This window comes from Gymnodraco acuticeps, unplaced genomic scaffold, assembly GCF_902827175.1.
Source record: "Gymnodraco acuticeps unplaced genomic scaffold, fGymAcu1.1, whole genome shotgun sequence".
In the NCBI taxonomy this organism is placed as follows: Eukaryota; Metazoa; Chordata; class Actinopteri; order Perciformes; family Bathydraconidae; genus Gymnodraco; species Gymnodraco acuticeps.
This window is the reverse complement of record NW_022989835.1, coordinates 370,505-393,705: the sequence shown is the minus strand read 5'-3', so window position 1 is coordinate 393,705 and position 23,201 is coordinate 370,505. Positions and strand designations below refer to the sequence as shown.

Below are 23,201 nucleotides of genomic sequence, written 5' to 3'. Positions count from 1 at the left end.
AAAATGTATCGTATTATTAGTGTAGCAGGATGAGAGTCCTAATCCCTGGTAAAGCGTATTCTCCTCGTTTGGTTCTTGTGAGTATATCACCACCAGGGGGCACCATATAAAAGAGCAGCGGTTTCTAGCTGTCTGCCTCTTGTTCGTTGGTGCACAGACCGGCCCCACTTCCGTGTTTGCCGTGTTCAAAAATGTATGAAGGTGGTGTTGTAGGAGCTGTGTTTCTTGACCTAAAAAAGGCATTTGACACTGTCAATCATAAAATACTCATATCTAAGCTTTCCAGTTTTAACTTTTCTTCACAAACACTTAAATGGATAGAATCTTATTTGTTTAACCGATCTCAGTATGTGAGAGTTCAAAATTATGAATCTGCTGACCTTCGTCTTTCGACAGGGGTCCCACAAGGTTCAATCCTGGGACCATTACTATTTTCGCTATATATCAATAATTTACCATCTGTATGTCCTGACACAAACAATCCAAATGTATGCAAATGACACTGTAATATATGTACATGGAAGCAATGTGACACAAGTGGCTAATGAACTGACAAACACCATGGTTCATGTAACAACTTGGTTGGAACAATGCTGTTTGCAAATACATATTTGTAAAACAGTATGCATCTTCTTCACCAAAACAAAGTCCTCTTGTGTTGAGCCAGATGTTTTTGTATCAGGGGAGAGGTTGCAGGCTACACAGTACCTTGGAGTCATGATTGATTCAACACTCAAATTCAAAAAAGTATGTAATGGGGTCAAATTCAGTCTGTCGAATTTTAGGTTCACCAGAGATTACATGTCAATTGAGGCATCTCTGATGTACACACACTATGGTTCTCTCACACATCACCTACTGTTTAACAACCTGGTCACATACCAGTACAACAACATTAAAACAACTGGAGTCATTGTAATACGCTATTCATCATCTTCATCATCTAGCATGCAAGAAGTGTAAATAGAGGACAGTGAAGGAGACACTGAGGAGGACAGTGAGGAAGACTGCACTTATTAACACCACGCTTCATGTGGGGTGAGTATTGTGAGTATTGTAATTTGTAATATGTTTAAAGACTTTCTATTTTCCACATATTACATTGAAGACTGTTGTACAAGTCTTCAGTAACAAACACATGATTTCCTTGTGTGTATCTCAGGCCTCTTCTCTTGGGTTTAGGCGGGGCTCAGGACGGGGCCAGGGGCAAATGGGGTGGATAGCTGCGTCCGATCCATGGCAGTGGAATGAGTGGAATGGGGGCATATGACGAGGGGGAGGAGGACCACCAAAACCACCAGCAGGGGAGGAGGAAGCCCCACAGTATCTTCGGGCCTACATATGGGCTCCCGCTCACCATCGCCGAGGGCAGTAGAGTTCTGTTAAGAGCAGAGCCAACAGAGTCAGTGTAAGTGAAATTCTGCCAGTCATGACAGTAACTAAGTATACTTACTCAAGTATTAAAAGTACTGTTTTGACATAAGTTTTCTTTGCTTGAGTATTTTTCATTTTAGGCAAATGTTATACTCCCCTCCATGTATTTAACACACAGTTACTAGTAGCAAGTGAATACACATAATACTCTGATATGTTACTATTCTACCCAGTATTTGACCAAGTATCTATATTGTCTCCAGACTAACAAATTACAACATTAAAATGCTCTTTTGCGTATTTTTTGGTGAATCTCTTTGGTATTCCATAATAATACAATACTGTGAACACTTTTGTTTTGCACATTAAAGGTGGGGTAGGTAAGTTTGAGAAACCGGCTCGAGATACACTTTTTGTTATATTCCATGGAATGCTCTTAACATCCCGATAGCAATTAATATCTTAAGTGCTTTGACAAAAAATCCATAAAAAAAATCTGTGGAAGCCGTAGTACTGTAAAAAGCACGACCAATCATTTTAGCCTGCCCGGCTAAAATAACTGGATGGCCTACCTGCCTGTCAGCCTTGCATCTGTGCACAAACGTATCTCGTGCCCTCATTGGTCCGGCTGTGTATTTTCAAATTCTAGCGCACTCGAGCTGGTTTCTCCAAAATGACCTACCCCACCTTTAAGTAGGTATACTGTAAGTATATTTTGCTAAAGATATTTCTGTATTTTTACTTAAGTGGCATTTTGAAAGCAGGAATGTTCCTTGTGATGGAGTATTTTTGGACTGTAGAATTTTCTCTTTTAGTTAAGTAAAGGATCAGAGTACTTCCTCCATCTCTGATCTCTGCACAGATATATGCTTACACAATTGATCAATAATAGATATAGAACACATGGATAGTGTTATTTAGCGTTTATGTGTAGAATGCGGACTCACCATTGGAGGGTAGTATTCGCACTCAACAGACCTGAGTCCCTTGGATTTGGAGTAAGATGAACGGCAGTAAGCATGGCGCTTCAAAGAGAAAAGAGAGACAGACAATTATCTCAGTGAGCAACACGTCACAAAACGTCACATGACATAATGACGGTCACTTGATGTATAGTGGTCACATGACACAGTGTCGGTAACATGAACAAATCCTTCACATGGCATGAAGTCGATCTCATGATATCAAGTCAATAAACAGTCAGTAACATGACATTACTGTAGGTTGGTCACATCACATAACGTTGGTCACATCACATAACGTTGGTCACATCACATAACGTTGGTCACATGACAAAATGTTTGTCACATGATATAACATTTGTCCCACAACATAATTTCGGTCACATAACATTACACTGGTCAAACGATATAAAATTGGTAAAATTAGAGAAATTTGGAACACGACATAATATTGTTAACACTAAATAATGTCTGTCGCATAATATAATGTTGGTAACATGACATGACGTATGTCAAACATCATATAGTCGGTAACATGACATGAAGTCGATCACGTGTTATAAAGTTGGTCACATGACTGAAAGTCGGTAACATGATATCACGTTGCACACATGAAATTAAGTCTGTCGCATGACTTAACGTCTGTCACATGACACAAGGTCTGTCACTTGACGGAAAGTAGTCAGGGGAAACAATGTCAATCATAAAGTCGGTCACATGACATTACATTTATTGGTAATATGAAAGTACCATCAATACAATTATGAAAACATTCTTAGACCTATTTCCATATTTTGTTGTTTTTGAGATTTATGTTGGCACCATTTGTTTGTAATATTTACACTGATGAAAATAATTTGCTTACTTAAAAGGGATAATGTGAGTCAAGGTAACCTATAGATCAAGTCATTGAGATCTCCCCATGTGTTTTAAGTAGCATTTAAACTGGAAGTAAAACTTGTCTTCGTCTGATAGTTTCTTGCAAATTCAGTGATTATATGTCCAAGTGTCTTCTATTCGTACGAGTTGTACTTACAGCTCGATCAGGGCAGAGGGGTTTGCATGCCTCAGGAAGGATTCTGGATCCCATTGGGCAATGGGACTCCACCAGGGCAATCTGAGCCCAGTAGTTCGACCCCGTCGTCATCATCCACTGAGAGAGAAGGACATAGCACTTCATGAGGCTGTGTGTGTGTGTGTGTCCTAGCATTACTATCATTGTGGGGACCTAAATCTGTTTACACAGTCACGTGTGGGGACTCGCCTCCCTTATGGGGGGTCCCCATGAGGGGGATCATTAATTTTAGGTTAGGGAAAAGGGCAGTGCTCCGGCTCTCGGAGATAATATTGTGGTTAAAAAAACTCCAAGGGAAATACATACAATGTTTCTAAAAGCCCTGTTGAAAGTAATAAAAATAAGTAAAATCAATTAAAAAAGCAAGAGGAGACCAGAGAGACAGAGAGATCTAGAGATCCTAGAGATCTCCTAACCTTCCGAGGACCCCTAAAGGATGTGGCTGACAAGGACCCGTCCTAAGGGAATCCTTCAAAAGGCCTAGCAATGGTGTAAAAACATTCATGAGACAATATCTTCAAAAAGCATGCAGATAAACAATAAAATTAATAGAGCAGTGTAGAGCAACACGGTGTGTGTATTTGGATTCTTTACCACGATTTTAATCCGTCCCACGTCCTTCAGGATGAAGTAGTTCTGGTTGGTGGTGTTCTCGTTGACTCTCTGCACAGCTTCTTTAACAGACTTCATACCATCAGGGTCATGAAGTGAGATCAGACTGGGGCAGTCAGGGCAGATCATCATCATCTCACTGTTCGTTACCACTACACACACACAAACACACACACAAACAATTATTTATCTGTCATAACCAATAGTTTCCCCAACTGTAACTCTATGGTAATATTCATATGGAGATATTAGACATGAATAGCACCTTCTGAGCGATTGGTTGCATTGCAATGTACAGGGTTCGATTCCGGCGTGTCTTACTCCTTGCTCCCCTCCCCCCGCCCCCAAAGAAAAGAATAATCTAAAAGTAAAAACCCTATCCAAAGTTGAGGGTTTTGGGCAAATTGTCCATTATCAATGTTCTCTTGAGTATCAGGTGTATTGCATGACAGAGACCCACCTTGTCGCGTGTCACAATGGTAATTTCGGACTCTGGCGTCACCAATTCTCACACTTATCCTAACGGAGCAGTTGGCCATCACCGCCTACAGAGAAACACAGAGCTTGTTCTGTCGAGACCTCACATAACCAATAATCATACGTCAGTCTGGCTGTACATGAATGTGACACAATACGGCTAAAGAGTAACTGATCCAACACTTACCCGTTGAGTCTCTCTGCGGATCATACAGTCCTCAAAGTGCTTCGGGTTGATGTTGTGGCACGTTGTCTCCATAAGGTCCAACTGCAGCTCGATTTCACAGCCGTCATCGACCTGCAAACACCAGAGAGTGTAAGTCACATTTCATTTTCATTTAGATGACACCTTTATCTAAAGAGACCTACAATAAGAGTAAATATAGAAACTCAGAACCCCAAGAAACCTGCAAGTACATTTGCTTCAAATAAGCCATATGTGCACTATCAATGGTGAGTTCTACTGCAATACTCTCATATTACAAATGTTTTAAATACTACATTTTGTTTCATTTCTGTCAGCGGTACGGTTAAAACGCCTACTGCCTGAATATGCTTTGTTTTTTTCACTTTCTTTGGTTCATTTTTTCTATTTATAATTAAGTTTGGTGAACCTATATGATCATAAAATAGTGTGTGTGCTTAACTGTATGTTATAAACAGGGGTGCACATAACTGGTACGCATGCGCGGCAACAATCTGAAATGCGTAACGTCACTTGTGTCACTACCATAGACTGGTCACTACGCGCCTTTGGGTACCTGATAGGTCATCAAAAACAAAACGCATATTTCGTCTACACGTGTTTCTTGTCAACACTCAGTGGAGTCAATTATTAGACATGTCCAAAAAAAACAAAGACATTAAGCAGCTACGTTGCCGTTTCGCTCCCTGCAAAAATCTTCGGACTTTCTATGACTGATTGAACTGGAGAGCGAGCCGAGCAGGACATAACCGACGGAAAGAGGCTTAGATCACTGGACGACAGAGTTGTTCGCCGTGTGCACAGACGGGGCTGCTGTTAACGTCGGTGTGTACAACAGAATTGTGCCAAAACTCCGCCAACTGGCTGCGGTGGGAGACTCCCCTGTGCACATTCAGTGCCCCGCGCACACACTGGAGAACTGCGCAAAATCAGCTGACCACAATGTTCACGCTCTGTGGTCAAGCTGCTGCAGTTTTATTTAAAACAAAGTGGAGTAAAACACAGAGTTGCAAACTTACTCAGGCTGTTAATTGAAGAGTTTGAAATCAGACAGAGGTGGAAGAAGTGTTACTCAAGTACAATTAGAAAAATATGATCAAAATCTAGTTAAAGTAGCGACAGTAAAAGTAGTCATTTTGCAGATTGGTCCATTTCATAATAATGTATATGATATGTTTTATGATCATTAAAGTGTTATCAAATTTGTTTGAATGACTTTGTATACTGCAGGGTAGATTCTGAATTTACTCCAGGTGTAACTAAAGTCTGATTTAAGACTTGATTATATTTCACATCATTCATCCAGATCTGTAAAGTAACTAAAGGTATTGAATAAATGTAGTGGAGGAAAAGTACATGATTTACCTCTGAACTGTTGTGGAGTAGAAGAACAAAGTAGCATAAAATAGAAATACTCAAGTAAACTACAAGTATCTTAAATTGTACTTAATTACAGTACTTTAATAAGTGTACTTTGTTACTTCCCACATCTGAAATCAGATATTACTTCAAGTCATGTGATAATTCCTTACTATTTGATCCTTCAACTTGGCCTCAGGAAATGCAAGGACATCACAGTTTTGGCAACACGTTTTGGAGAAAGCAAATCGGAGGCTTAAAAAGAGACAGGGAGGTGCATCTTCATCATCTTCATCATCTAGCATGCAAGAAGTGTAAATAGAGGACAGTGAAGGAGACACTGAGGAGGACAGTGAGGAAGACTGCACTTATTAACACCACGCTTCATGTGGGGTGAGTACCAAACGCTGTCTCCTGGTACTCATCTGAGTAACTCACTAAAACAGTTATGTGCACCCCTGGTTATAAACTAAAACAGAGCATTTTCTGTTGGCTCAGATTTACTACACTCTCAGTCACAGCAGAACTGAATCAATACATAGATCAGGACCAGAACACATCACAGACATGTTTACAGAGTTCTGTTTGCTGAAGCAACCTTTAGTCACTATGCTGTCCATCTTAAAACTGCTCTAACCCTCAAAACAGAAAAAATACACGGTTAGGATGATAATGTTGAGTTATTTGTGCTCTTCAAATATGTTTTTACACTTATTTTACACTTTTTCTTTTACAAAAGTGGTAACATTTGCACTTTTATGTGTCTCAAGATAAATGCTTAAACTTCCATACTTCCATAAAGAAAGTAGGTATTTTGAGTAATGCTAGTAATTATTTTTACCTTTTCCACTTTGTTGCCTTTGATCTCACTCAGCTTGAACTTGTAGCCATGGTCGTGTTTCTCGTCGATGTGATGTGCAGCCATCCGTGCCGCCGCAGCACCTCCATCTTCGCTGCAGGTCACCGGCTCCACAGCTAGAGCAGCGCTGCAGAGCAGAGCCGTTGAGCACAGCAGCAGCAGGGTGGGTAATCCCTTCATGATGCTGAGATACATGAAGCAGACGGCTGCAGCGAGGACCCTTTATAGACCTCAGAGGGAGGGACGGATACAGGAGGTTAGTGATGGAGACTGAAGAGGGGTAGCATGAGGTCAGGGCCGCACAAAGTCATGGGACAACAGGGACTTTAACCATGGCACTGTATGTTCACTCAAACAGTTTGTATACTGCCAAACTTTTCCTGGCACTGTAACATTTCTACTGAAGTAAGTCAAATAAAGAAACTGTCAGTTGCATCGCAGCTTTACAAGATTGTAAAATCTTATATCTCATATATGCCAATTTGTCATGCTGGAAGGAGATTGTGGCTAACATTCAGACCTACGATACGACAATACTTTATTATCAGATCAAGTCTGACTTTTTTCTTGCATCACAGTAGCACCATTCGCAAAATCAAGCAATGTTTGCCCTCTCCTCAGAGCCCTGAGGAGCAGTGGAGCACAATTTTCTTCCTATAGATGTGTTTTGTGGACGTGAAGGGGTGACTTTGCCACCTGGGAGGCCATGATAGATTGCTCACTCTGGATTTGGAGTGAAACGCTTCCCTAATAAAGGAAAAACAAGCATTTCAGCGACTTGAGTGTAGTATCGATACTATGATAATCACTAAAGGACCAGAAAAATGGATGCATAATACCTTCATATTGCTGACTTTACGGTCAATGTTTGAACATCTACTTTCTACTAATCCACTTTTCAAAACAAATGCAGAGATAGAAGCAGATAGAGAAACACTGCCAAAATGTGACCTCTGTTTAATTTGTTGTTGTTGATGGTGATTTTAATGTAAAAAAATAAATTAAAAATACATCATGTGCTCACATGGGCAGTTACCTCTTTGTCTTAAAGTAAATACCATCGAATAAAAAACACACAATCAAAACCAAAAGTAATCAACCGTATTCATGCCATCACAGACAAATAGAATAATATTGTGTCATGTCTAAAGCTGATTCTCAGTTATCTGTAATAACCATAGACGTTCAGCATCTTAAACCCTAATTCCTTGTCCCTTTTTGACGTCTCCTTGTCTTGATTGACATGTGCTTGCCGCATGTGCCTTATTCATCTTGTGCAACCAGTTTTCCAGTGTACAACTCACCGATCATTGACCCAGGAACCTTTACCCTTACACAATCTGGCAGCTAGGAAAACAGTACATGGAATTAAGAAAGAAACAGCCACACAATCTCGCTAACCCGATTTTCAGCCCTGTAGCCAGGCTGACAGAGAGCCACAGCTCTATTGAACCTTCTATTCCCATTGCACTCAGTAGTAATGATTTAATGTGCTTTTTTAATGATAAAATTGTTACTCTTAGAAACTAAATTAATCACCCGTTGCCTTTGACCAGTATCAACAGTTGTAGTTGACATCTTCGTAGATTCATCTTCTTATTATACACACATGCATTTCCTAACATTCGGTCTATATGCTGTAAAATGTATTATCTCTTCAATTTACACACGGCATCTATTGCACGTCTGTCCGTCCTGGGAGAGGGATCCCTCCTCTGTTGCTCTCCCTGAGGTTTCTCCGATTTTTCCCCTTAAACTGTGGGTTTTCTCTGGAAGTTTTTCCTTGTACGATGTGAGGGTCTAAGGATAGAGGGTGTCGTTTTTTTTCTTCTCATACTGATATTCTGAACAATCTGTGCTGTTGTATTTGCTGTAAAGTGTCTCTACTGTAGGCTATTTTTATTATATGTACAGCACTTTGGCTCGACCAAAAATCGTTTATAAATGTGCTATATAAATAAAACTTGATTTGATTTGAACAGTTCTAATATTAAACTAGATAGTAAACTAGAATGCTTTTCAGCCATAAACCTTGAACAATTTAATTCAATGATTCTCTCTTCTAAACCATCAACGTGTATGTTAGACCCAATTCCAACTAAGCTGTTAAAGGAAGTTTTTCCATGAATTAACAATTCTTTATTAAATATTATGAATATGTCTTTATTATCAGGCTATGTTCCACAATCATTCAAAGTAGCAGTGATAAAACCGCTTCTTAAAAAGCACAACCTCGATCCAGAGGTTTTAGCAAACTATAGACCTATTTCTAATCTTCCGTTCCTCTCAAAAATTCTTGAGAAAGCAGTCGCAAAACAGTTGTGTGATTACTTAAAAAACAATGATTTATTTGAAGATTTTCAGTCTGGCTTTAGAACAAATCATAGCACAGAGACAGCTCTGGTTAAAGTCACAAATGACATTCTAATAGCCTCAGACAGGACTTTTCTCTATTCTTGTCTTGCTTGAACACCCACATAAAATGTATCTCAAGGACCGCCTTCTTTCATCTACGTAACATAGCAAAAATGAGGCATATCTTGCCTCAAAACGATGCAGAGAAACTAGTCCATGCATTTGTTACTTCAAGGCTGAATTATTGTAACTCCTTATTATCAGGGTGTACCAAGAAATCAGTCAAGTCGCTTCAGCTGATTCAAAATGCTGCAGCTTGTGTACTAACCAGAGTTAGGAAAAGGGACCACATTACTCCTGTTCTGGCTGCCTTACACTGGCTCCCTATAGAACACAGGATATAATTTAAAATTCTTCTTCTCACCTACAAAGCCCTTAATGGGCAGGCGCCATCTTACCTTAAATAACTCATTATAGATGAGACACTGGCCAACTTGGCGACTTTCTCGCTAAATTCTGGTGTTTGGAGAATCTGACGTGATAGCACGTAATCGTTACGCAGTTACTTTCCTCAACGAGCAGTGGGTGCTAAGCCCCTCCGCTGTCCCAAAGCCCTCACAGGCAGCCTCGCTAGGCAGCTGCGCTCGAGCAAAGAGGTGGCAAAGTGACGCAAAAGAGACACACTACACGTCCAGACCATAGGTCCAGACTGAATATGAGTCGCGCTAAGCCATTGCTGATCCCACCCTGGCTTGCAGTGTGTCTCTTTTGGGTCACTTTGCCAGTCCCAAGCCCAGATAAAGAAGGAAGGTAGCAATTCCATCCCACATAACAATTCTTTTTGATTAAATGTGACTAATTCTTTAACAATACTGGACAAAATGTATGTATGTAATGTTGGTCTAGAGTAGACAAAGCATTAAAGTCATCAAGTGATGGCCAAACATTAAAACAAATAAATATAAGAATCATTTGTAGTTAAACATTGCATTTAGCTGACGCTTTTATCCAAAGCGACTTACAATAAGTGCATTCGACCAACAAGCTACAAACTTGAAGAAAATAGAATCATATAAGTACAGGTTTCATAGAGCTAAAACATTTCAAGTGCTACTCAACTGGCTTTAGATAAGCCAGTCCTTTGTTAGTATATAAGTGCTTTCTAAGCAATTCTTTGTTAGTAATTCTATCGCTCGAAGTGGAGTCGAAAGAGATGAGTTTTCAGTCTGCGCCGGAAGATGTGTAAGCTATCTGCTGTCCTGATTTCAATGAGGAGTGCGCGTGCTGGGGTGTACAGTTTAACCATTTCCTGGATGTATGTAGGAAGGGCCAGATCCATTCGCAGCATGGTACGCAAGTACCATTGTCTTGAAGTGGATTCTAGCAGTTACTGGAAGCCAGTGAAGGGAGCGGAGGAGCGGCATGGTGTGGGAACATTTTGGAAGGTTGAAGACCAGACGAGCCGCTGCATTCTGGATGGGCTGCAGAGGTCGGATGGCACATGCAGGTAGACCAGCCAGGAGGGAGTTGCAGTAGTCTAGGCGTGAGATGACGACAGCCTGGACCAGAAGTTGCATCGCTTTCTGGGTCAGCTGGGGACGTATCTTCCTGATGTTGTAAAGAGTGTATCTGCAGTAGCGGGTTGTTGCAGCGATGTTTGCAGTGAAGGACAGTTTGTTATCTAGGGTCACACCCAGATTCCTTGCAATCTGAGTCGGGGAAACAACTGAGGTGCCGATGTTGATTGTTAGGTCAAGAATGGGACAATCTTTTCCCGGAAGGAAAAGCAGTTCAGTCTTGTCAAGGTTGAGCTTGAGGTGGCGAGCAGACATCCACTGAGAGATGTCAGCTAGACAAGCAGAGATGCGTGCAACGACCTGGGTCTCTGAGCGGGGAAAAGACAGAATTAATTGAGTGTCTTCAGCGTAGCAATGGTATGAAAAACCATGCGGGCTAATGACAGATCCGAGCGAGTTTGTGTACAAGGAGAAGAGGAGGGGACCAAGAACAGAGCCCTGAGAGACCCCTGTAGTTAAGTGACAAGGGTCGGACTTGGACCCTCTCCAAGTAACCCTGTAGGTGCGGTCCTTGAGGTATGAGGTGAGGAGGGAAAGTGCAGAGCATGAAACTCCAAGTGCGAAGGAGAGTGCGAAGGAGGATCTGATGCTTCATCGTGTCGAATGCAGCAGACAGGTCCAACAGGATGATGACAGAGGAGAGGGAGGCTGCTTTGGCAGTGTGCAGTTCCTCAGAGACAGCGAGAAGGACAGTTTCTGTTGAGTGACCTGCCTTGAAACCAGACTGGTGCGGATCCAGAAGGTTGTTCTGATGGAGATAAGAGGAGAGTTGTTTAAAGACAGCGCGTTCAAGTGTTTTAGACAGGAACGGTAACTGTGTACTCTCATGTTCCGAATAACCCAGCTTCCCCCAAATTTCTTTTTGGTGTCTATATACGCCGGGATCCTGAGTCGTGGCTGATCCTGTTGCTGTGGTCCTGATTCCTGGATCGCGAGCCCTGGATCCTGAGTCGTGGCTGTGCCTGTTGCTGTGGTCCTGGATCCTGAGTGCTTGATCCTGAGTCCTGGATCCTGAGTCCTGGATCCTGAGTCCTGGATCCTGAGTCCTGGATCCTGAGTCCTGAGGCCTGTACTACGAATGTAGTTCAACATATCCTGGATATGTTTGAGTTAGCCGGTTGACCTAATCCAAAACAAACGCGCTCTCGCTAAGCGGTCCTACGACGCGGGTTATCAACTCGATCGCTCAAGCCAGCCGTACCCTATCTAGTTAGGTGCGCGTTCACATAAAAGGGGTGGTATTTGGAGCGATCGACCAATCACAAACATGGACAAGCTGCGTCATACTTCCTGAATGAAAAGTCAACTTTAATATTAGACATATGAAGAAGTTAAACTTTAAACATCCATGACTTAAACACTTTATCCAGGATAAAAGCCACATAGCTGCACCTGCAAGGTGAATACAGCTGGTAAAAGAATAAGTGTTTGATTACGTACATTAACAGGTTTATGATATCACTAAGACACGAGTGGACTGTCTCAGGTAAGACAGCTTTTATGTGCGCAGCGCCACTTGCTTGGAACAATCTTCAGCAAGAATTGAAACTGAGCAATCTCATTCCTCTGCATGTTTTTAAAGCTAGGCTAAATGAAATGCTCGTTGATACTATGGCCACTTGTAAATTTCTATAACTATGTAAATGTATCCTGTAAATATAATGTATAATGTCCTTTATTGTTTTATGTTTGATGTAGAACCTATATGCTGCAGGTCTCCCTTGAAAAAGAGATCTATGATCTCAATGGGACCAATCTGGTTAAATAAAGGTTTGAAATGAAATGACTTTAATTACATTTGACTCGAGTGTTTCGTCAACTTAATGTGTTGCTTAAAATAATACTTCTGCATACAGTATGTGACATTGAGTGTTGCACGGCCAGATAGGGCTCAAGAAGCTGACTCGGATAAGGAAATATATGATACATTATGATGTGATGTGATATGAATGATTATGGGACACATCGACGTCTGCACTCACAGTGCCCCGGACTGTAGGCTACGTAATGTTACTTTGATCCGGTTACTTATGTTGTGGCAGATATTTAAGTAAGCTTTCTTAACGCTAATGTTATAATAGTCAGATTGCTCTGAAGATGGAAGGTGATATTCTATTCATTTTCACGTTCACACAGTCGGTGATTTTAGCCGGCCGTCTTTCCTGCAATGGCAGTTTAAACTGTATTTCCTTTATCCTGTAATATGACTTGATCGCTTTAAACTCTGCACACTGTTGTTATCAGCTGTTCCACCATGGTTGCTACCTCAACCTGTAATAGATACCCAATATTAGCGGTGTGTGTGTCTGCCCAAGGACAAGTTAAGGTAAAACCTAATAGAGGTGTCATACATAATAACCTAATCAAAGTAAATGTAACAACTACTACAGTGCAACAAAACAGGAATATTAAATGTGGTCTCTTAAACATAAGATCTCTAGCATCTAAAGCAATATTGGTAAATGATTTAATATCAGATTATAATATTGATATATGCTGTCTCACTGAAACTTGGTTGAGACATGAAGAATATGTCAGCATAAATGAGGCCACTCCACCCAGCCATATCAATACTCATATTGCCCGAGGCACGGGCCGAGGAGGTGGAGTTGCAGCCATCTTTGACTCAAGTTTACTTATCAATACTAAACCAAAATTAAATTATACCTCCTTTGAAAGTCTCGTTTTTAGTCTTACGCATCCGACCTGGAAAACTTTGCAGCCAATCTTATTTGTTACAGTGTACCGTGCACCAGGTCCTTATTCAGAATTCTTATCTGAATTCTCTGAGTTTTTATCAACTTTGGTTCTTAAAACAGATAAAGTAATTATCGTAGGTGACTTTAATATTCATGTTGACGATGATAAAAATAGCCTTACTGTTGCATTTAACTCTATATTAGATTCTGTTGGTTTTTGTCAGAGTGTAAATAAACCAACCCACTGCTATAATCACACTCTCGACCTTGTTCTGACTTATGGTATTGAAATTGAGCAACTATTAGTCGAACCGCATAATCCTGCTTTATCCGACCATTTCTTAGTAACTTTTGAAGTACTGTTACGAGACTACAAAGCATTAGTCAAAAGCTCCTGCAGCAGAAACCTATCTGTTAGTGCTATAGCCAAATTTAAGGAAGAGATTCCACCAATACTTAACTCGATAGCATGTCTGCATGTAAGGGAGGAAACGTATACAAAATGTACACCACCCCAAATTGATCATGTTGTTGATAGTGCTACAGATGCGCTGCGAATAAAATTAGACTCTGTTGCTCCTTTGAAAAAGAAGAAAATAAAACAACATAGACTAGCTCCATGGCATAATGCCGAAACCCGCAAAATAAAGCAAAAGTCGAGACAACTTGAAAGGATATGGCGTTCTACTAAACTTGAAGAATCTCGTTTAATTTGGCATATTACTCTCAATGAATATAAGAAAGCATTGCGTAAAGCGAGAGCAGCTTACTACTCTTCATTAATAGATGAGAATAAGAATAATGCAAGATTTCTTTTCAGCACTGTAGCCAGGCTGACAGAGAGCCACAGCTCGATTGAGCCTTCTATTCCCATAGCACTCAGTAGTAATGATTTTATGTGCTTTTTTAACGATAAAATTGTTACTCTTAGAAACAAAATTAATGACCTCTTGCCTTTGACCAGTATAGTGTTATCAACAGCTCCCGGAAACGTAAGTTCTAATATTACACTAGATAGTAAACTAGAATGCTTTTCAGCCATAAACCTTGAACAATTAAATTCAATGATTCTCTCTTCTAAACCATCAACGTGCATGTTAGACCCAATTCCAACTAAGCTGTTGAAGGAAGTTTTTCCATTAATTAGCACTTATTTATTAAATATTATGAATATGTCTTTATTATCAGGCTATGTTCCACAATCATTCAAAGTAGCAGTGATAAAACCGCTTCTTAAAAAGCACAACCTCGATCCAGAGGTTTTAGCCAACTATAGACCTATTTCTAATCTTCCGTTCCTCTCAAAAATTCTTGAGAAAGCGGTCGCAAAACAGTTGTGTGATTACTTAAAAAACAATGATTTATTTGAAGCTTTTCAGTCTGGCTTTAGAACACATCATAGCACAGAGACAGCTCTGGTTAAAGTCACAAATGACATTCTAATAGCCTCTGACAAGGGACGTGTCTCTATTCTTGTTTTGCTCGATCTCAGTGCTGCATTTGATACTATCGACCATGATATCTTATTGCAAAGACTAGAGCACTTAGTTGGCATACAGGGAACTGCTTTAGACTGGTTTAGGTCCTATCTATCTGAACGCTCTCAGTTTGTACGTGTCAATGATGAATCTTCCACGCAAACCAAAGTTAGCCATGGAGTGCCACAGGGCTCAGTGCTCGGACCTATTTTGTTCACATTATATATGCTTCCGTTAGGCAATATTATAAGGAATCATTCTGTAAACTTTCATTGTTATGCGGATGATACTCAACTATATTTATCAATCAAGCCTGATGAAATTAATCATCTAAATAAAATTCAAGACTGCCTTAAGGACTTAAAAACGTGGATGACCTTAAACTTTTTGATGTTAAACACGACCAAAACTGAAGTTATTGTACTTGGCCCGAAGAATCTACGAAACAAATTATCTAAGGATATACTAACTATGGATGGCATTAATTTGGCCTCCAGTGAGACTGTAAGGAATCTTGGTGTTATATTTGATCAGGATTTATCCTTTAACGCCCACATAAAATCAATTTCAAGGACCCGCCTACTTCCATCTACGTAACATTGCAAAAATCAGGCATATCTTGCCTCAAAACGATGCAGAGAAACTAGTCCATGCATTTGTTACTTCAAGGCTGGATTATTGTAACTCTTTATTATCAGGGTGTACCAAGAAGTCAGTCAAGTCGCTTCAGCTGATTCAAAATGCTGCGGCTCGTGTACTAACCAGAGTTAGGAAAAGGGACCACATTACTCCTGTTCTGGCTGCCTTACACTGGCTCCCTATAGAACACAGGATAGAATTTAAAATTCTTCTTCTCGCCTACAAAGCCCTTAATGGGCAGGCGCCATCTTACCTTAAAGAACTCATTATACCCTACTGTCCTACTAGGGCATTGCGTTCCAAGAATGCAGGGTTGTTGGTTGTTCCTAGAGTCTCTAAAAGTACAATGGGAGCCAGAGCCTTTTCTTATCAAGCTCCACATTTGTGGAATCAGCTTCCAGTTTGTGTTCGGGCGGCAGACACCCTATCCGTTTTTAAGAGTGCGCTTAAGACCTTCCTTTTTGATAAAGCTTATAGTTAGGGCTGATTAGATCCAGCCCCTAGTTTTGCTGATATAGGCTTAGTTTGTCGGGGGACATCTTACTTCTTCCTTCTCTCTGTCTATACCTGTGTACTCTCATGTTCCGATTAACCCAGCTTCCCCAAATGTCTTTCTTTTTGGTGTCTATATACGCCGGGATCCGGAGTCATGGATGATCCTGCGCTCCTCTGTCCTGGATCGCGAGCCCTGGATCTTGAGTCGTGGCTGTGGTCCTGGATCATAGGTCCTGGATGGATATCCTCGTGGATTCATCTTACTATTATACACACATGCATTTCCAAACATTTGGACTACCTATGTTGCAAATGTATTATCTTTTCAATTTACACACGGCATCTATTGCACGTCTGTCCGTCCTGGGAGAGGGATCCCTCCTCTGTTGCTCTCCCTGAGGTTTCTCCCATTTTCCCCTTTAAACTGTGGGTTTTCTCCGGAAGTTTTTCCTTGTGAGGGTCACGATGTGAGGGTCTAAGGACAGAGGGTGTCGTATTGTCATACTGATATTTTGTACAAACTGTAAAGTCCACTGAGACAAATGTAACATTTGTGATATTGGGGCTATATAAATAAACATTGATTGATTGATAGATGTATCCTTATTGAAACGGTTACATTCAATGAAAAATAAAATCAATGTGCAGAGTTACGTGAACACTGTTCTACATGAACAATATGGGCAGTTTATACAGATATTTACTGATGGATCCAAAAATACAGAAAATGGTAAAAGCTAGTTGTGCATTTTATGTTCCTGAGTTAAAGGTCAAAGTGGAAAAGCGAGCGAGTGATCACATCGCAGTATACACAGTAGAGATGATGGCTATCTCACTAGCACTTCAGTGGATAGAGGAAGTACAGCCAATGCGAGTGGTCATTTGCTCTGACTCCAGTGCAGCTTTGGAGAGTATAAACAACTTCTCTTCAGAATGTCATCAGGATATTCTACATGACATTTTGCATATCATGTTTAGGTTAGTACATTTGGGAATTGTTGTTCAATTTGTGTGGATTCCAGCGCATGTGGGTATTAGAGGGAATGAGGTAGTGAATCAACTGGCAAACAATTGATTGAAAGCAAGCCAGATTGATATAATAGTACCCATCAGTAGAGCAGAAGTCAAATCAGTTACGAAAGTTGTTATCAAGCAACAATGGCAAAAGTAATGGGACAGTAACACTAAAGGATTAACATTGCTGACTGTAAACTGTTCCTCTGATTAAGTCATAGCGTGGGAAGGGACCTTTTCAATGTGTGTGTAAAACAGATGTGTTTAGACTAGGGGGTTTTATGACATCCATTAGAAGATAGGATGAGGGGAAGGAAGTTAGGATAAGGTGTTATCTGTATCCCTTTTGCTCTGTGTAGGGTGTGAGTTTTGCATACAGTGCCAGGGGGTCTCAGCTGGCCTAACCAAATGTTTGTAATTTAACTAAGCTTTGATGTCCTCCTATAAAGGAGAGCCTGTTTCACTCAGAACAGTAGGCCTACGTGCTCTCTGGTGAGACGTCATACTTGCAAGTATAAAATATCTTTGATATCTTTAATACGAATATTGTGTTGCTGTACGTTCGTTACCTAACTCATAATTCTCTCTAGACCACAGCTGATTTCAAAGCTGCTACGACACCAGATACAAAGGGAAGTAGGAACGGAAAGCACTTGGGGGAGTAATAGAAGAGAACAGAACATTAACAGCAGGATAAAATTGGTTCAATCTGGATTAAACTCATCACTGCATCTGATTGTAAAACATCCAACTGGCAATTGTGATGGTTGCCAACAATCAGAGACAATACATCATGTATTTTTTAGCTGCCCGGAATATACAAGGCAAAAACTCATTCTGAAAACTGCATTGGAACTAGTGTTAATTTCGTTGACTAAATCTATGACGAAATATGTTCGTCAACGACCTTTTTTTCCATGACGAAAACGAGACGATGACGAGACGGCACCGACGGCAGTAAACAATAACTGTAACGAAATCATCATGCAATATCGTTGACGAAAAGTGACGAGACGAAAATGTAGTTCACTAAATAAAAACTATGCCAAAATCTCTCTTTACTTTCGTTGACGAAAAATGAGGAGACGAAATATTATCAAAGATAACGTTACATCTCTGATAGTCCGTTTTTCTCCCAGCAGTTCCATTTCCGGTGCTGCGGCAGGGCAGCAGCTGTGTCTGTGCTGCGCGCGGCGGTATATTTGAATTACACCGGGCAGACTTTTAGTCGACTAAAACTTGACTAAATAAAAACAGGATGAAGGTGACTAAATATGACCAAAACTAAAAAGGAAATTTAACACAGGACTAAGACTAAACTAAATAAAAAATAGCTGACGAAATTAAACACTACTTGGAACAACTTAAAATCAGGGGACATGGATTTCCAAGGCAATATTCACAAGTAACTCAAGAAATGAAGTAAACAAGCTGATCTTCAAAGTTTTCTTAAAAAACACTGGTCGAGGACAAGGATTTAACATGGACATTAAACAAATCAACAGTAGGTGGCGATATATGCTCCAAGTGGAAGCGATTCGCCATAGAAGAAGAAGAAGAAGAAGAAGAAGAAGAAGAAGAAGAAGAAGAAGAAGAAGAAGAAGAAGAAGAAGAAGAAGAAGAAGAAGAAGAAGAAGAAGAAGAAGAAGAAGAATAAGAATAAGAAGAAAGAAGAAGGAAGAAGAAGAAGAAAAGGGAATAAAGAAGAAGAAGAAGAAGAAGAAGAAGAAGAAGAAGAAGAAGAAGAAGAAGAAGAAGAAGAAGAAGAAGAAGAAGAAGAAGAAGAACTTCTTCTTTCACTGAGTTGATCTCTTATCCTGGAGCCGGAGCAGGCTAGCCATTCAGCATAAGTTACCGTGGAGAATCTAGCCCGCTAAGAAGTGAACCAGCGTCGTAGGACCGGAAATCCAGATCTTTCCCTGAATTCAGCTCGCTTAGCGAAAATCCTGCTTCGTAGTACAGGCCTCTGATCCCTGATCCCTGAATCCTGAGTCCTGGATTTCGAGTCGTGGCTGAACCAGTCTCTGCGGTCCTACCTGACTCTCATCATACTACTTCTCTGATGGCTACCACAGGATTTTTGACATCCTCCTGGATTCATCTTATAGACTCATGCATTTCCAAACAGTTGGACTACCTACTATCACCTAAAGAACATATCTAGGATTAAAAGACTAATGTCACAGCAGGATTTGGAAAAACTTGTCCATGCTTTTATCTTCAGTAGACTCGACTACTGCAATGGTGTCTTCACAGGTCTCACTAAAAAATCTATTAGGAAGCTGCAGCTGATTCAGAACGCTGCTGCTCGAGTCCTCACTAACACTAAGAAAGTGGATCACATCACTCCAGTTCTGAAGTCTTTACACTGGCTTCCTGTGTGTCAAAGAATAGATTTCAAAATACTGCTGCTGGTTTATAAAGCACTGAATGGTTTAGGCCCAAAATACATTTCTGACCTCCTGCTAAATGATGAACCATCCAGATCTCTCAGGTCTTCAGGGACTGGTCAGCTTACTGTCCCCAGAGTCAGAACTAAACATGGAGAAGCAGCGTTCAGTTATTATGCTCCAAATATCTGGAACAAACTCCCAGAAACCTGCAGGTCCGCTGCAACTCTGACTACTTTTAAATCCAGGCTGAAGACTTTTCTTTTTGTTGCTGCTTTTAATTGAACTATTCATATCTTAGACTGCACTGTAACTTTTATTATCTTTGCTTTTTAATGCCATTTTCTTAATGTCTTTCATTTTTGTAAAGCACTTTGAATTGCCTTGAGCCGCCCAAAGGTAGTTAAAGTCATTATTGGGGTTAAAGTCCCCTACGTGTGCCGTTTTGGTTTCAAGACCCTGGTTCGCGGAGGACACCAAAAAAGTCCTAGAAAGAGAAGGTAAACTTAACTATGTGCATTTAACAATAAAAAAGAGGAATAGTTTCGGCGAAAACTAAAAGGCACCATGGGGTCAGATTATAATTTTCCATAGGGGGGTTCGTTCAGATGTGTGTATCTCACACTGCACTGTAACTGTGATTCATGTATCTTTGCTTTTAAATGAGTGTTTTTAGATATCATTTAATAATATGTTTCTTAAATGCTATTAATGTCTTTCATTTTTGTAAAGCACTTTGAATTGCCTTGTGTTGAAATGTGCTATATACATAAACTTGCCTTGCCTTACTTATGTTGTAAATGTATTATCTTTTCAACTTCCACACGGCAGCTATTGCACGTCTGTCCGTCCTGGGAGAGGGATCCCTCCTCTGTTGCTCTCCCTGAGGTTTCTCCCATGTTCCCCTTAAACTGTGGGTTTTCTCCGGAAGTTTTTCCTTGTACGATGTGAGGGTCTAAGGACAGAGGGTCTAAGGACAGAGGGTCTAAGGACAGAGGGTGTCGTATTGTCATACTGATATTCTGAACAATCTGTGCTGTTGTATTTGCTGTAAAGTGTCTCTACTGTAGGCTATTTTTATTATATGTACAGCACTTTGGCTCCACCAAAAATCGTTTATAAATGTGCTGTATAAATAAAACTTGATTTGATTTGAGACAAATGTAACATTTGTGATATTGGGCTATATAAATAAACATTGATTGATTGAGATGCATGCAGCCTGGAGAAGCATGTTGTAGCCTTTACGAGGAGTAATACAACAGTAACACATACTGAAAGACCATTTTAATAAGTTAATGCAATGAGATGGCCATTGTACGGTGGCCGACAGGTGCAAACACACTACAACGGTCAAAAACACTGCCATTTCAAAAACGATGCAAATATAAAAACACAAATGTGCCAAAACACATGAAGGAACATCTTTACCAACTTGACAACACATGCGCAGCTTTTAGAAAACATCAACAACTTCAAAACATGCAAAGCATTTACTAAAAGCGCTGCATAAACAAAATTCTGCAAGAAGCTCAAAACACAAAAACTACACTAAAAAGTGATGCACACAGCTGGGACTGGAGCACTTGTTGAAGTTTGGGGATTATAAAGTTAGCAAACTGTCACTGTTTGCAGAGTTAGTCTGTTTTTATTATTGTAATTGTTGTGTGACGAGACTAGGTTAGATCTGCAATAATATCTGAAGGAATCATGCGATCACGTTGTTAAAATAAAACAATAAAACTTACATTTTAGGTACATTTCCAACATCAGTGACAGTTAGCCAACGTTATAATCCCCGGACGTCAACAAGCACTCCGGTCCCAGCTGCGTGCGTCACTTTTTAGTGTCCCCTGGTTGCTGTTGTGTTTTGAGCTTCTTGCAGTGTATTTTATTTGCAGCATTTCGTTAATGCAATGCTTTTAGTGTTTCATTCGTTGGTTAATGTTTTTCTAAATGCTTCACATGTGTTGTCAAGATGTTTCTTCCTTGTCATGTGTTTCGGCACATTTCTGTCATTCTTTAAACTGCAGCGTGTTTCTGCTAATGGAATTTTGTTTGGCCCACTACCGTTGGAGTGATGAAATATTTATCTATACATTGGAATGAGAATTATGACTTCCTAGTTGACACAAGTTTGTCGTTTACGAGAAGTCATATGAACGGGTGGGGCAGTGGTCTGTGCGTTTGATTATCAGATCAAGGGGGTGTAGGGGAACTCCAGTTCGAAACCCGCTCCCGCCCCACTGCGTCAGGCCGTTGTGTCTTTGGGCAAGACACTTCACCCGAATTTGCTCCTGTGGGTATTGTCCACAGTAGATGACCATTGTATGTGTAATGTGTATTTGTAAAGCACTTTGAGAGTCTTTGATAAAGCGCTATAATAAATATAAGGATTATTATTATATGATAGTCATGTAGTTTAGCATAACCTTATTTACTTATTAACGCTTCAGTTATTATAAAAGCCATGTTAATATGTAAAGATGATCCTGATAAACAAAATGTATAGTGTCATTAACTTGTTTTTGCAACAGATCTTATTTTCTTCAATATCTTCAAATCCAATGGAAAAATCCCAGTGTATTCAGCCAAGGTAACCCTTGGCTGAATACACTGGTATACCAAGGTAACCCTTGGCTGAATACACTGGGGCAACTTCTACTGGACTGGTGAAATACGTCAGCACTGCACCACGCTTTATATGGCATAGTTTCACCGTTTAAAAAAAATCTGGTCCCAGTTGATGTCAACTTGTTTATTTTAAAATGCTGGTTTTGTGCAGGGTGTCCAATGTCGCTCTGGTAACAATCCTCTCTGTTCTCCAGAGTTGGAACCTCTGCCGGGGGGGGGGAGCCTGATGTACTCACTACTGTGTTTACCTGCATGGCTGCTCGGGAACAGGTAAACACCAGTGGTTTCTGATCATTTGCCAATTGTTAAGACATTATGCAAGGAATGGATCGACTTTAGCTGCATGAGACAATACATTATTCTTTAAAAAAATGTGTGATTTAGACTGGACATTAAATAATATGTGGATTGTATGTATATTATATACATGTATGTACATTTATTATATTATTCTGAAAGGATAAAGTAGATTATACAGGGAGGAGAAGACCAAGGATCCATCTAAGGGAAAACTACATCTCTCTTAGCTTTAAAGACAATGAGATGGACAAATATTTAATATTATTTTTACAATTGGTTTTTATTATTGGGAACATTTCACACATTAAAAAAAATGGACTGACTCTAATCTGACACTTTTGTCATGGCCTGAATATGGCATAAAAATAGGAAGGAGATGATATTGATTTGTTATAATATTGTATGCACATAGTTACATTTGAGTTAGTTATTTAATACAATGTGTGGATATGTTTACATATGAATATATATGTATCCACTGTATCCCTGGTCTGATCAGTTTTGTTGTTGGGTCCTGTTCAGTACAAAATATTAAATTAAGTAAACTCAATCAGATCATCATAATCTTCATCCTGTCAATGAGATTAATTTCTCTTTTATAAACCTTTACTCACAGTTTTGGGGAAAATATATAATATCTAATAGTTTATTCATCCTAGAAGACAGATGATGTCACTGACACTCTTAAATCCCAGTT

The 23,201-nt window shown here is 40.0% G+C and overlaps 1 protein-coding gene across 1 annotated transcript; it reads right to left on the bottom strand.

The window, feature by feature from the left end:
- Positions 1-487: 487 nt before the first annotated feature.
- LOC117558738 (alpha-2-HS-glycoprotein-like) lies at positions 488-21,335 on the bottom strand. Its single transcript, XM_034235105.1, has 8 exons — positions 21,319-21,335; positions 6,906-7,143; positions 4,688-4,798; positions 4,484-4,568; positions 4,006-4,175; positions 3,373-3,489; positions 2,322-2,399; positions 488-1,379 (listed from the first exon to the last, which is right to left on the bottom strand). Coding segments are annotated over exons 1-8 (1,002 nt in total). The 5' UTR covers positions 21,321-21,335; the 3' UTR covers positions 488-1,178.
- Between the last annotated feature and the right edge of the window lie 1,866 nt (positions 21,336-23,201).

What these genes read in the sequence shown, in the direction of transcription:
- LOC117558738 (XM_034235105.1), bottom strand. An exon ending in AAGGCAACAAAGTGGAAAAG is followed by an intron (nt 4,799 to 6,905) that starts GTAAAAATAATT and finishes TGGTGTTTGCAG; the next exon opens with GTCGATGACGGCTGTGAAAT. An exon ending in TGGGACGGATTAAAATCGTG is followed by an intron (nt 3,490 to 4,005) that starts GTAAAGAATCCA and finishes CTTCTCTCTCAG; the next exon opens with TGGATGATGACGACGGGGTC.